Genomic DNA, 13,006 nt, shown 5'->3' on the forward strand with positions numbered 1-13,006 from the left:
CCCTAAGGAGGGTGTTCTCAGCACACCGAGGAGGTGACAGCATGGCACAGAGCCCTAGACTCCTCGCCGGACCACTTCCCAGCTGTGTCCCCTTCAGCAAGTTCCAGTCCCTCTCTGTGCTTCGAGGTCCTCATCTGCAAATGGGGCAGCGGCAGCAGGTCTGTGGTTCCCGGTTTCAGGCTCCCTGCACTTCCGGTCACTGTGGTCCAACGGCTCACGGGGACATTTGCCCCCTAGCGTGTGAGAGCTTCATATGCCAATCAGGCAAAGAGGCTCCTTCTGTGGCCCTGGTCCTGGGCCGGAACCCTCTCTGGGCAGCCTTCGGCGCTGTGCCCAGCTGCGAGGGGAAAGGACAAGGCCGTGCCCTGGACGGATGAGAAGGGAGGCTAGGCTGGTGCAGGGCCAGAGACCCATCCCAGAGCCTCATGGGCTGTGACCAATGACATGTGTGGCATGGTGGAGGCGCAGGAGAGGGGAGGTGTCCTGAGTAGGGTGTGTGACCGCCAGTCAACCTCTGCTGGTCCAGGACCCTCTGTGACCCCACTAACTTCCATTTTGCTTGGGCTCTGCAAGGACAGCACTGGTTCGATCCAGCTCAGAAAAACTTTATTGAGCACCTACTGCATGCGTGGCTCTGAGCGTCCTCTAGGACAAGCTCATAGTCCTGTAGAAGGCACATGAGGATGCTTCTTGGCTGACGTCTGCGTCGGAGCCTTGGCTGGCTGTCTCCTGGGGATCACCTCTGTCTCAGCATCTCATATGAGCGACAGTAACTATCGCCATTTACAGACAAGGGAGCTGGGGCCCAGAGACATCGGAGAACTTGGCCCGAGTCACACAGCCAGTGAGTGGCAGAGCCCTGTGACCCCGGGCTCCTGGCTTCTCTTGTGAGCTCCTGTTTTCAGGTGCTGGAGGCAAGCTTGGAGTGATGGAGGCAGGCCCCTTCACGTTTATCAGGAACTTCCCACTTTCAAGTCTTAGCTGACACTCTCAGCCATCCTGGCAGGCAGCCGCTTAGGTATTAGCAGGTAAGGGCGTAAAGGGTCGTTAAGTTTCCTTGTAATTGATTTCACAGCTGGGAAGGGAGCCCAGGACTCTTGATCCAGCGCTTGTTCTCCTGCAGCGATGCCTGCAGGGTAGATGGCAGGCGCATAGTGGGTCCTCAGAAAAGTTTTGTCGGTTGAAGGCACAGCTGTTCCCTCAATGTGGGAAGGGCTCTTGTCCCTCTGCCCCCCAGGGGAGGCAGATGCAGCCCCAGCTGCCCTCGCCCATCCTCCCCGAACCTTCTCCCTGTGTCTTCCAGGCCCTGATGTCCCTCTTTGTTCTGGCCTCGAAGGATGGCTGGGTGAACATCATGTACAATGGGCTGGATGCCGTTGCTGTGGACCAGCAGGTGGGTGTCGCTGTGGCCGGGTCGGAGGGGCAGCGGGGGAGGGACGAATATTTCTGGGGCCTGGTGGTCTGTAACTGCTGTCACCAAGACCCACAACCCTAATGTCTCCCCCTGTCAGCCACAGCCCACCCCTCACCATCCTCCACCAGTCAAGCCACTCGCTGGGAAGTGAAAGTCATTGCTCCACGCGCTTCGACAAAGCCCCGTGCTCTGCAGGGGGAGCACGTCGAGCTGGCTCCTGGCTAGATTGGTGCACAGCCCTGTGGGTGGAGAGCCAGCCCACCGCAGGAGGAGGAGATGGGGCTGGGCCAGCGGGCAGGGGGACGGCAGGGCCAGGCCTGAGGAGAGAGGCATGAGTGAGGGCTGGAGCAGAAAGTGAGAGGAGAGCAGCAGGCGGCAGGCAGAGCTGGGTGGTACAGAAGATCCCGTGTGTGTCATGGCAAGGGCCGGCATTTATCTGAGGGCGGTGGGAGTCAGTGGAGGTGTTATAACCAGGGAGCCACGCTTCCTGTGGGTCGCTGGGTGAGGATGGATTTGGGGGTGGGTGGGTAGATGGGGGTCGGGGGAGAAGATGGCCCTGCTAGGAGACCTAAGATCCCTCTGAGAGCAGGGGGCCCTTCTGGTGCTAGGCAGGAAATGAGAACATTTGGAGGCGTCTTCCTCCTCTTGGTCCGTCCACCCCTCCTGCCCACCACCCAACCAAGACGCTTGTGCGCGTGCACACACACACACACACACACACACACACACACACACACACGGCCTCCGCCAGGGATGTGCTGGCTGCCTTGTTTCTAGATGGATAAATAATTGGATGGATGGAGAGGTGGACAGATGACTAAGTGGGTGGGTGGATGGATGGATGGGTGGATGGGTGGATGGATGGAAGGATGAGTGGGTGGGTGGGTAGGGGAGTGGACGGGTGGGTGAGAGGAAGGGAAGAAGACAGGTGGCTGTGTGCGCAGGGGGCAGCGACAGGAGCAGGAAAGGGGAGGGGCTCTCCTCGCCAGTCACGTTGCTTGTGCCAGGCCAGGGCGGGCACTTCCTGCCTGCTTCCTTCTTCGAACCTCGCGGCCTCCTAGGAGGCCGGCTCCATCCCTTCCTCGCTGCACCGAGGCTCGGTGGGGTGGAGCGCCCCACCCCGGCCCGGTCAGCCTGCCTCAGCCCCATCTGGCTCCCTGCAGCCCGTGCCCAACCACAACCCCTGGATGCTGCTCTACTTCATCTCCTTCCTGCTCATCGTCAGCTTCTTCGTGCTCAACATGTTCGTGGGCGTGGTGGTGGAGAACTTCCACAAGTGCCGGCAGCACCAGGAGGCGGAGGAGGCGCGGCGGCGCGAGGAGAAGAGGCTGCGGCGCCTGGAAAAGAAGCGCCGGAGTGAGTGGGCGGCGCCCTGGGCCTTCAGCCTCCACCCCGGGCCTCGCCGCCTCTGCCCCGGGCCTCGCCTCCTCCGTGCACGGGTCCTGCAGCGCGCAGGGGCCGGGGGGCTGCAGCCGGCAGGGACAAAGGATAGGCGTCTGGGTCCCTGTCCCTGCCTCCTCTCCCATTGCCTGCCTGTCCAGCTGATCTGAGCCCTCTTGGTGGCCGTCTGGAGTCTGATGGCGACACCACTGCCAACCAAGTGGCTCAGCCCAGGCAGCAGGCGAAGGCAGAGCCTGGATGCCCGACCCCGGGCTGAGGGACCCCGGTCCCTCCCCCAGCAGTCCAGGAACGCCTGCCAAAGGCACTTTTGTGGTGGGTGGGGAGAATCAGTGCCCCGCCCTCTGGGCCACCCTCTCCCACATCTGACCCGGTTCCCTTGGGGTTCCCGGGATGGGCAGAGAAGGGCTAACTCTGCCTCCCAGGCCTGGGTGAACCAGCGTTTCTCCCTCTTGCTTCCTCCCTCCCCTCGGCCTCTCCTTCCACATTCTGCCCCTGGGCCACCCTCTGGTCTGTGCCACCGCCCCGTGGACCCCCGCAGAGGCCCAGCGGCTGCCCTACTATGCCACCTACTGTCCCACCCGGCTGCTCATCCACTCCATGTGCACCAGCCACTACCTGGACATCTTCATCACGTTCATCATCTGCCTCAATGTGGTCACCATGTCCCTGGAGCACTACAACCAGCCTGTGGTGAGCCCCAGCCCCGCCCCAGCCCAGGGTCCCATGGGGGCGGGGCTTGGGAGGACCCCACCCTAGGGACTGGGAGGGGCAGGATCTGAGCATCTCTCCCATGTTGGGCCCTACGCCCAGGGAGCTCACGGCCTGGTAGGGCAGATGAATGGGAGGGGAAGGCCTGTCATTCCTGGTGTGTGGGGAGCTGACATTTGGGCCCTGCCTTGATCATGGGTAGCGGGGTCTGTGGCTTGTTTAATATGACTCTTTACAAGGCACGCCACTCCATGAGAGAGATACTCTCATCCTCACAGCCTAAGGCGGGGGAGGGGACTTTCCCCAGATTCTGTAGTTGAAGAAAAGGAGGCTCCGAGGTCAAACATACCGCCCCAGTTAGTCAGCCAGTTAGTGGAGGCAGGACTGAGACTTCGATCTGCATGCAGGGGCTGCCACGTGGCCTCCACCGCTACCTAGTGGAGCCTGTGGGAGGGGCATCGCGGGTGGCGGGACTGTTGGGGGCAAACACGGAGGTGGGAGACGGTGACCCGTTCCCAGCTAGCTGCAGTGTGTATGCGGGACGTGTCAGGACAACCCATTCCAAAGCTTCCACGTATCCGAGCTTTGGGGGGAGGAGGGGCGGCGAGTAAGGAGAGAGAAGCAGGGGCTCTATGTGAGGAGTGAGTTATCTTAATGTTAGGAGAGGGATGTTATGTAGGAAAAGGAAGGCGACCATTGGCAGAAAAGAATGGTAGTTGTAGAACTTCCAAATTAACATAAAGAAATGGAGTAACAACAGCTCACGTTTGCCGAGCGTTTAAGTGTATAGTCCAGTCAGGCACAGGACTAGACTACTAGCTCATTTAGTTTACACTGCTACTTTCTGAGGTACGTAGTATTGCCATCCGCAATTTACTGATTGGAAAACTGAGTCCCAGAGAGGTCAGGTGACTTGCTCGAAGTCATAGGGAACAGGAGTAAGTGCTGAGCCCGGATGCGAATCTCATGGTTCTGAACCATGACCCTGACCATTACTCCACGCTGCCTCCAAAGGCGGGCGTCTGGACCAAACCGGCAGAAATAAGGAAGAGGAAAGAGCAATGTAAGACAGAGCCCGCTGAGTAAGAAGGAAGGAATAAAAGAAGACATGCACATCGCTGCACTAAATGTGAAGGGATTAAATTCTCACCTTAAAAGGCAGAGACTTTCTGACTGGAGGAAACGGGGGGCAGGTCATGGGCTCTGGATCATGCTTCTCTTTGCACCCCCCTGCCCCACCCCATAGTCCCTGGAGACAGCCCTCAAGTACTGCAACTACATGTTCACCACTGTCTTTGTGCTGGAGGCTGTGCTGAAGTTGGTAGCGTTTGGTCTGAGGCGCTTCTTCAAGGACCGGTGAGTGGCTGGGCCGTGCTAGGGCAGCATGGGGGGTGGGGCGAGCTGCCAGACGGGGAAGCAGTCCCGACCCCTGGGGAAGCCTGGAGCGACCGGAGGAGGGGAGCCAATACGTGTCTGGGCACAAATGGCCAGGGGCCCCTCACTGCTGCGTGTGGCTTTGAACAGGATGTGGTTATGGTCCCACCTGTCGAGTGCAGGGCCGTCCACCAGGTTTCCTCAGCGCATCTTCTGTGGGTCCTCCACTCCGCAGTCAGAGTAGGACACACCTCATGCTAGTCCTTAGAGGGGACGAGTGAGGCTCAGAGAGGTTGGTGTGTATGTAGCCCAAGGACACACAGAGGGAGCAGTGGGCTCAAGATTCAGACCTAAATAATTATCTCAGGAGGCCAGAGATAATTATTTAGCCTGGTCAGTCCCTTGCTTGGGGAATCAGAGGCTGTCTGGGGACAGAGAGGGAGCAGGACCCAACGGGGTCTGGAGGAGCCAGTCGGGAGGGTGGCCACACATCCCTGCCCCGTGGGCCACAGCTGGAGGGCGGAGAGCTGGGCAGCTCCTCCCAGCCGAAGCTTGTGCCCCTCGCCCTGCTTGCCACTCCTGCCCTGCTGCGTCTCCCGGGCAGGTGGAACCAGCTGGACCTGGCCATCGTGCTGCTGTCGGTCATGGGCATCACGCTGGAGGAGATCGAGATCAACGCGGCGCTGCCCATCAACCCCACCATCATCCGCATCATGCGCGTCCTGCGCATCGCCCGGGGTGAGGAGCGGGGTGGGGGAGGGGTGGCAGGGGGAGGGGCCCCGGGGCACGGGCTTCCCGCCAAGCAGGGAACAGAGCCAAGAGGAGCTCATACCCGACACGCACTCGCCCGTGTGTGCTCGCTCACGTGCCCTCGACCACAGACCACCCTGTCCAGCCCTCTGCACCCCGCCTCCTTGTCACACCGCGACCCACGCGGCCCCGTCTCAGGCTGGGATGAGGGGAAGCAGTGCGGCTGGGGAGACGGGGTTCCTCCCGGCGTTGCTCCAGCACCCGCCGGGACTCCTGGGCCCCAAGGCCGCTTAAAGCCTGCCGCGTCAGGTCGCCCAGGTGCCTCTTCCTCTTCCCCGCACCTGCCTGTTGCCTCCAGCTTCCCAGGTTGGGGTGGGGGTGCAGGGGGATGCAGAGAAGCTCCGCAGAATACCGGAGCCCTCTAGCCAGAGGGAGAGGCGCGGGCGGGCACTCCTGGCCGTTTTTGCCTCGCCTCGGTGAATTAGTGGGTGAATTAGTGCTCACGCGGCAGGTTTTATCCCTCTGTTCCCGCTGGGTGTGCCCGCCTTCTCCGGGATGTTCCTTAACCAGCATGCCGCACGTGCAGACCCCCACTCCCCCTGTCGCTATACCCGCCAGAGCCATCCCCTTTGCTAACATGCTCCTCCAATCTCACTTTTCTTCCACATTCACACACGCGCCCCCACTGGCCCTGGGCTGAACGGGCTGGGCCGGGTCTCGCCCACAGTGCTGAAGCTGTTGAAGATGGCCACGGGAATGCGGGCCCTGCTGGACACGGTGGTGCAAGCTCTGCCCCAGGTAGGAGACCCTCTCTCCAGCAGCCCCTCCTGCCTGTTGTTGGCGTCACGCTGGGTCCCTGGAGACGCAGGCCCCAACTTCCCTTCTCCCTAAACCTACCCAGAGCCAGGGCAGAATCCCATCTCCAGGGAAGCAGTTTGAGCGGGGGTGCTGTGAGATGGAACAGGTCTCTTTCTGATGCTACCAAGTGCTCACCAACCCTGCTCTCTACCAGGACCTGGGCTGGCCCCTCGAAGCCCACATTCTGCCATTAGGAATCACCAGGCTGGTGGAGAAGACAAATGCCTCAGGGCCATGTGGCGAGGGGCCTACGGGGCGAGAGGTGGGGGGCCCTGATGGAAATTGGGGAAATCAGGGAGGGTGTCAGGGGACTTCGAGCTTGACCTTGTAGGGCGGCTTGGCAGAAGGAGGTGGTAATGTGGATTGAGAGGTTCAGATATGACATTCTAGGAGGGGACAGAATGAGACCCTGACCTGGATGGAGCCCCTGGGAAGTTAGGACAGCTGTCCCTGCCCGCCGCAGTTGCATTGGTCAACGGTGCAGGGGAGATGGGTCAGGGCCACAGAGGGTGCATCTTTCCTTCTGGGAATTCTGCAGTCCAGCTCTCCCTCCGCCTCTCCCCTTACTGCTTATGCCTCTGCCCACGGTGGCCTCTGCTCTGAGGTGAGCCTTGTACACATTCATTTATTCATTCTGACTCATCCAGTCTTAGGAAACTTTAGGCACCTTAAAATAAAAGACACAGACGCAGCACCCTAAAACAAGGATGAAAGATGAATAGCCCAGGGAAGGCGAGAACGAAGCCAGGGCTGGCGGGGCCCTGGACTGGGGGCACGAGTGAGCTCTGTTCTCCAGGTTGGGGTGCGCTTCCCAGCGGCCGGTTCCAAAGGGGAATCAACATGGCTCTCATGAGGTCTGGGCTGAAAGTGGGGATGTTTATTCCTAGAGATGTGGTTTTCCTAACACTGAATCCCTTCAGAGGAATTTGTCCCATGGGAGACGGGGGTGAGTGCTGGGCTTGGGGGTTGTGCAGAAAGGAAGTGGGTGGAGCCCAGACTCCAGCCACCCTGCCTGGGGCCAAAGCCTGGGCTCCAGAGAGACCTCAGCGTGTGACTCAACTTCTCCTGCCTTGGTTTCCTTGGCTGTGAAATGGGGGATGATAACAGTGCTTATCTCAAAAAGGTGTTTTGAGGTTTAAAATAGTAAAAACTTAATAAAGCACCGAATGGGACCTGGGTGCCATGTAGGAATCTGCTGAGGTTGGGGATGGGGGTGGGGAGTGAGTGTTCCCAGCCACGCTGGCCTCCCTTCCCCCTCCCTTTCCCGTGGTTCTGAGCCCTGGGCATCCGTGGGTGGCCCCTCAGGCTAACCCTGCATTGGCACAGGGCACATGGAGGTCCCAGGTTCTAGCAGGAGACACACGATAGTGATGACAGGTACGATAGTGATGACAGGTACGGCAGCACCTTAAGAGACACGAGTGCCAGGTGCCGTGTGGCATAGCGGGGGCTTCCCCCTCAAAACCTACCAGCTGACCCTGTACAGTCCCTCGGTCCTCTGTAAAGTGCTATAGAAATGAAACATCAGCCCCTTCCTTCTAGGCTCTGCCCCACTCAGAGGGAGGCGGCACCGGGGGAGGCCGCCTCCGGGGAGGCGACGGGTGCCCTGGGTTTCAAGGGGTAGGGAGGAGGCAGTTGCCAGGCAAAGGCAGGGAGGGATTCTTCCCCGCAGAGGAACAGAACATGCCAACGGCTTTGTTTCCCGCGAGGTTGTAATCGGTTGGAAGGTCAGGCTGGGGCTGGGGGGGATGCTGTCCACAGGGCTGGGTCACGCCTTTTAGTGCCAGGACAGCCAACTTGGGCTTCGTCCTGCAGGCAGCGGGCACCACGGGGGCTTCTGGACAAGGGGGGCCCCAACCTTTCAGGGGGTCGCTCTGGTGACTGAGAGGAGAGTAGACTGGAGGGAGAGGCTGGGGGCGGGGAGGTGGGCGAGGTGGACGCTGGGTAAGAAACTGCTGACCTGGGCCCGCAGAGGGCGGTAAGCCGAGCTGAGGACCCAGGCTACACCCGATGCCCTCGGCTGCCGGGGCCTCACGCCTTGCCTCCTAGGTGCTCAGTAATTGCTTGTTTCATTAATGAACGAGCATCATTTAATTAGTCAGACACCGTCAGTGTGATTGTAGAGCAGCGTGGAAGGAGACTCTCCTCTGGAGCAGAGAAACCTGGGAGGCTGTGATTAACGCGCTTCACTTTCCGACAGTCAGTGTGAGCGGCTTCCGATTGCATTGATGCAGGTCTTCTGAGGTGTCTAGCAGATATCTCATTTCTAGGGCAAGAATGCGTTTGAGCCTTATCTTATCCATGACACGAGTTAAAGGCGGTCTCTGGCATATGGATAGATTTGAAATAGGTTTAGAATCTGGGACGGTTTCCTCCCACAGGAGCTGTGCGATGGGGGTGGCTGGGTTTGCAGGAGGCTTCTGGGGCCCTCGGTCCCGCTTGCTCGATTACTGTATTCTCTCCTCTCTGTAGCCAGGCTCCGTGCTGGCTCGAGGAAGCAGAATTGACTTAATCTAGCTATGTCCCTGCTCTCGAGGACTTCCCAGACCAGCAGGGACAGTGGCAGGGACACACCAGTTACGCTCACATTGTCAGGCTGCATCCCGGTCTGCCTGGAGGAATCTGAGCAGGCTTCGTGGAGGAGGTGGCATTATTGCTGAGACTTTCTTCCCTCCCTCTCTGCATCCGTCCGTGGGATGGCACTAACCATGCACAGGGGTGTCATTGTGTGCATGGGCTGGCAGGCCAGTCCTAGTCCCACCACACAAGGATGCTGTGACCCTGGGCAAGGTACCTCATCTCTCGGTACATCGCTTTCTTCATCTGAAGAACGGGGGTAAAAGAGAGTTTACAGATCATCGTGTGGAGCAGGCGAGCTGATGACTGTGAAGCGCTTGAACCCCGACCGCTCACAGTAAAGGCTTCACAAGTGTTTTAGTACTACCCCGTGCCCTGTGCGGGGCCAGCCTGCCCTCGAGGGGGTCGCGAGGCAGGCGGCAGACAGGGACTCAGGGCCTGGCAAAGTGCTACGGCTGTCCCGACCCTCGGCTGGCCCTTCGCCTGGAGCCTGCCGGCCAGCGCCCCTCCTCCAGCCCCGCCCTGCCAGCCCAGCCCCACCTCTGTCCCCACAGGTGGGCAACCTGGGCCTCCTCTTCATGCTGCTGTTCTTCATCTACGCCGCCCTGGGGGTGGAGCTCTTCGGGAAGCTGGGTGAGTGACTCCCCGCCCCCCAGCAGGCTGGGGGTGGGGTGGAGCCCGACCGGAGCCGGGCCATGGGTCGTGGGAGGCCTGAGACCACTCCCCACCTCCTGATTGTTACATCGGGTCTTTGTGCTGGGGGAGTGTCCTCAGCAGGCCATGGGTGATGGGCGGCTCTCGGCCATCCGCGCCGCATCCCAATGAGCAGGAACTTTTGGGAGATGCTAGCTTGGGTCTGTGTGCACACCCCAGGCCTATGCCAGGGACCCTGTCTTGGAGCCCCCCAGGTGTCAGACCTCCTTGGGTGCCCCCTGGCCCCATGAGCCAGTGTCTGCCCTGGGCTGGCACCAGCCCTGTAAGCAGAACGGCCGGGCACAAGCCAAGGACAACTCAGGGTCGGCTCCAGAAAGCAGGCCCCCTTGGGGGCCAGCCCTCGCCCCCACCCCTCACTCCAGTACATGGGTGGGGGAGGGGCCAGGCTCACCTGAGTCTGAGCCCCAGCCTATGTGCCACCTCCCTGAGCCTCAGTTTCTCCATCCATGGCTGAGTGCCGTCCGCGTGCACCTCCGAGGGTTGTGGACGGGGCTCTGAGGAGAGGCCAGTGGGCAGTGCAGGGGGCCGTGCAGGGGGCCGGCTGAGCCTCTCTCTCCTGTCAGTCTGCAACGACGAGAACCCGTGCGAGGGCATGAGCCGGCACGCCACCTTCGAGAACTTCGGCATGGCCTTCCTCACGCTCTTCCAGGTCTCCACTGGCGACAACTGGAATGGGATCATGAAGGTACTCACGGGAGGCAGGGGAGGGAGCACTCAGTCCGGGTTCTGAGGGCGAGGGCTGGTCAAAGCTCCCCCTCTCTCTGCCTGCCCAGCTCCCCACTTCACGGGGGACAGGAGGGCAGGGACCCCCTGCCCGGGACCGGGGAGCACAGTGGGTGCCGACGAGGCCAGAACGGGCCCTCTGTCTACCCCTGAATGCTGGATAGTGCCCAGATCAGTGCTCAGGCGCCAGGGGACACCACTCCAGCCCGGGGCCGGGGCTCAGTCACTGCTCCTGATGCCAAGCGTTTGCTGCCCCGCCCGTCACCCGGCGAGGCCCCTGGCTCCGGCCCGCATCCGGCCTGGGCAGGGCGAGAAGGCGGCCTCAGAGCGCAGAGGCGCGGCGCCCTGACTGCCTCCCCCGGGCGCAGGACACGCTGCGGGACTGCACGCAGGACGAGCGCAGCTGCCTGAGCAGCCTGCAGTTCGTGTCGCCGCTGTACTTCGTCAGCTTCGTGCTCACGGCCCAGTTCGTGCTCATCAACGTGGTGGTGGCCGTGCTGATGAAGCACCTGGACGACAGCAACAAGGAGGCCCAGGAGGACGCCGAGATGGACGCCGAGCTCGAGCTCGAGATGGCGCAGGGCCTGGGCCCGGGCTCGAGGCCGCCCGCCAGCTCCCCGGGGGCGCCGGGCCGAGGGCCAGGAGGGGCGGGCGGCGGGGGCGACGCCGAAGGCCGCCTGTGCCGACGCTGCTACTCTCCAGCCCAGGTGGGCAGGGGCCGCGGAGGGCGCCAGGGTCACCGAGGGTGGGACCTTGCGGCTGCCGCCCTCGCGGCCGTCTTTGGGGCCCCATGCTGCTCAGCTCCATGAAGGAGTGACCCTGTGATGAGGGGCTCGGCCCAGGCCACGGGTGCAGAGAACCACCAGGAAGGCAGCTGTGCCCCGCCCCCCCACGGTCCCCCACCCAGCGATAATCCCACCTGTCCCTGCCCGTCCTGTCCGCCTAGGAGAACTTGTGGCTGGACAGCGTCTCTTTAATCATCAAGGACTCGTTGGAGGGGGAGCTGACTATCATCGACAACCTGTCCGGTTCCATCTTCCACCACTACTCCTCGCCGGCCGGCTGCGGAAAGTGTCACCATGACAAGCAAGAGGTAAGGCTGTGCCTCAAGGTGGGCCAGCCTGAGGGAAGACCCAGCTCCCGGCAGAGACCTGTCCCGCCAACCTGGCCCTCACTGGCCAGCCTCCAGGGGCCTTGGTGTGTGGGCAAGTGGACCAGCTTTGGGGTTCACGGCCCTCAGCACCTCGCCTGCCCTTGGCCCAGCCCAGGCCTGGCACTCCGCTGACTGTGATACCACTGTGTCCCCCCCATCAGGCAGATTCCCCCCGCCCAGAGTGAGCATGCCATTCATGCTCAGCACATCTCTGGACCTCTCTGACCACTGCCCTGTGTCCTTCTGGGGGACCAGGTCCGCCCCATCCCAGCCCCACGGCTGACGCGAGGCTCTCACCTCTCCCTGCAGGTTCAGCTGGCCGAGACAGAGGCCTTCTCCTTGAACTCAGACAGGTCCTCATCCATCCTGCTAGGTGATGACCTGAGTCTTGAGGACCCCACAGCCTGCCCGCTTGGCCCCAAAGACAGCAAGGTGAACTGCCCTGGTGGGCTGCCGGGCAAGTGGGTCTGTCCTTGCAGGCTGGCCTCCGTCCGTCCAGCCAGAGCACTGCTCATCCCCGGGGCGCCGTTTAAGTGGCACCTGCTGTGTGCAGGCTCTCGTCTCTCATTAGTCAGATGAAGGCAGTGTGGCTGCTCAGAGAGGTGGAGTGATTTACCTGAAGTCACAGAGCCCAGCCAAGACCCCAAGTATGACATCCGGTGGTCTTAGCTGTTCCTTGTTACTCTATTTTTTTTTTTTTAAATCCATATAAGAAGACCCTCCACTGCCCTCAAGGACCTCAGAGTCAGGAAGGGATTGAGCAGGAAACTGTGACCTGCCTGGGACATTAGAGGCTTTCTGAAGGTGGGGCCCTTTCACCTGGGTTTTGGAAGTTGACAGTCGTTGGCCAGGTGGACAAAGCGAGGAGACGGCCATCGGAGGCAGCGAGAGCGGCCTGAGTGAAGGGCCGTGGTACCGGGGAACGAAGGCAGCTGTGGCGGCCTTGGCCTCTGTCCCCCTCGCCGCTGTTCTAACCCCTCGGCCTCCCTTCACCTGCAGGGTGAGCCAGACCCACCTGAGCCCATGCGTGTGGGGGACCTGGGCGAATGCTTCTTCCCCTTGTCCAACACGGCCGTGTCCTCGGGTCCAGAGAACTTCCTGTGCGAGATGGAGACGATCTCGTTCAACCCCGTGCGGTCCTGGCTGAAACGTGAGAGCAGCCAAGGTGAGAGGCACCTCGCCAGCTCCCCACAGCCCTGGCCTCGGGCGTCTCCTTCTGAGGGAGCTCGTTGGCTTTTCCTTACTCTTTTCTCCTAGACTATTATATTGAGTCTCCAAAGAACCAGGTGACTGACAATAAAAGAAAGGAATCTCAGGTCTGATATAAAAATGGT

The 13,006-nt window shown here is 61.1% G+C and overlaps 1 protein-coding gene across 3 annotated transcripts in view; it reads left to right on the forward strand.

The window, feature by feature from the left end:
* Window positions 1-13,006, forward strand: part of CACNA1I (calcium voltage-gated channel subunit alpha1 I) — a 101,552-nt gene that overhangs the window by 84,891 nt on the left and 3,655 nt on the right. For all 3 annotated transcript variants that reach the window (XM_016126455.2, XM_016126454.2, XM_016126458.2), the window contains 12 exons: window positions 1,304-1,393; window positions 2,578-2,770; window positions 3,354-3,505; window positions 4,770-4,879; window positions 5,502-5,635; window positions 6,375-6,445; window positions 9,637-9,715; window positions 10,360-10,481; window positions 10,888-11,226; window positions 11,466-11,612; window positions 11,982-12,104; window positions 12,672-12,837. In XM_016126455.2, coding sequence (XP_015981941.2) covers window positions 1,304-1,393; window positions 2,578-2,770; window positions 3,354-3,505; window positions 4,770-4,879; window positions 5,502-5,635; window positions 6,375-6,445; window positions 9,637-9,715; window positions 10,360-10,481; window positions 10,888-11,226; window positions 11,466-11,612; window positions 11,982-12,104; window positions 12,672-12,837 — 1,726 coding nt within the window. The remainder of the gene's footprint in view (window positions 1-1,303; window positions 1,394-2,577; window positions 2,771-3,353; window positions 3,506-4,769; window positions 4,880-5,501; window positions 5,636-6,374; window positions 6,446-9,636; window positions 9,716-10,359; window positions 10,482-10,887; window positions 11,227-11,465; window positions 11,613-11,981; window positions 12,105-12,671; window positions 12,838-13,006) is intronic.

Source organism: Rousettus aegyptiacus, unplaced genomic scaffold, assembly GCF_014176215.1.
Source record: "Rousettus aegyptiacus isolate mRouAeg1 unplaced genomic scaffold, mRouAeg1.p scaffold_m13_p_2, whole genome shotgun sequence".
NCBI classification, from domain to species: domain Eukaryota; kingdom Metazoa; phylum Chordata; class Mammalia; order Chiroptera; family Pteropodidae; genus Rousettus; species Rousettus aegyptiacus.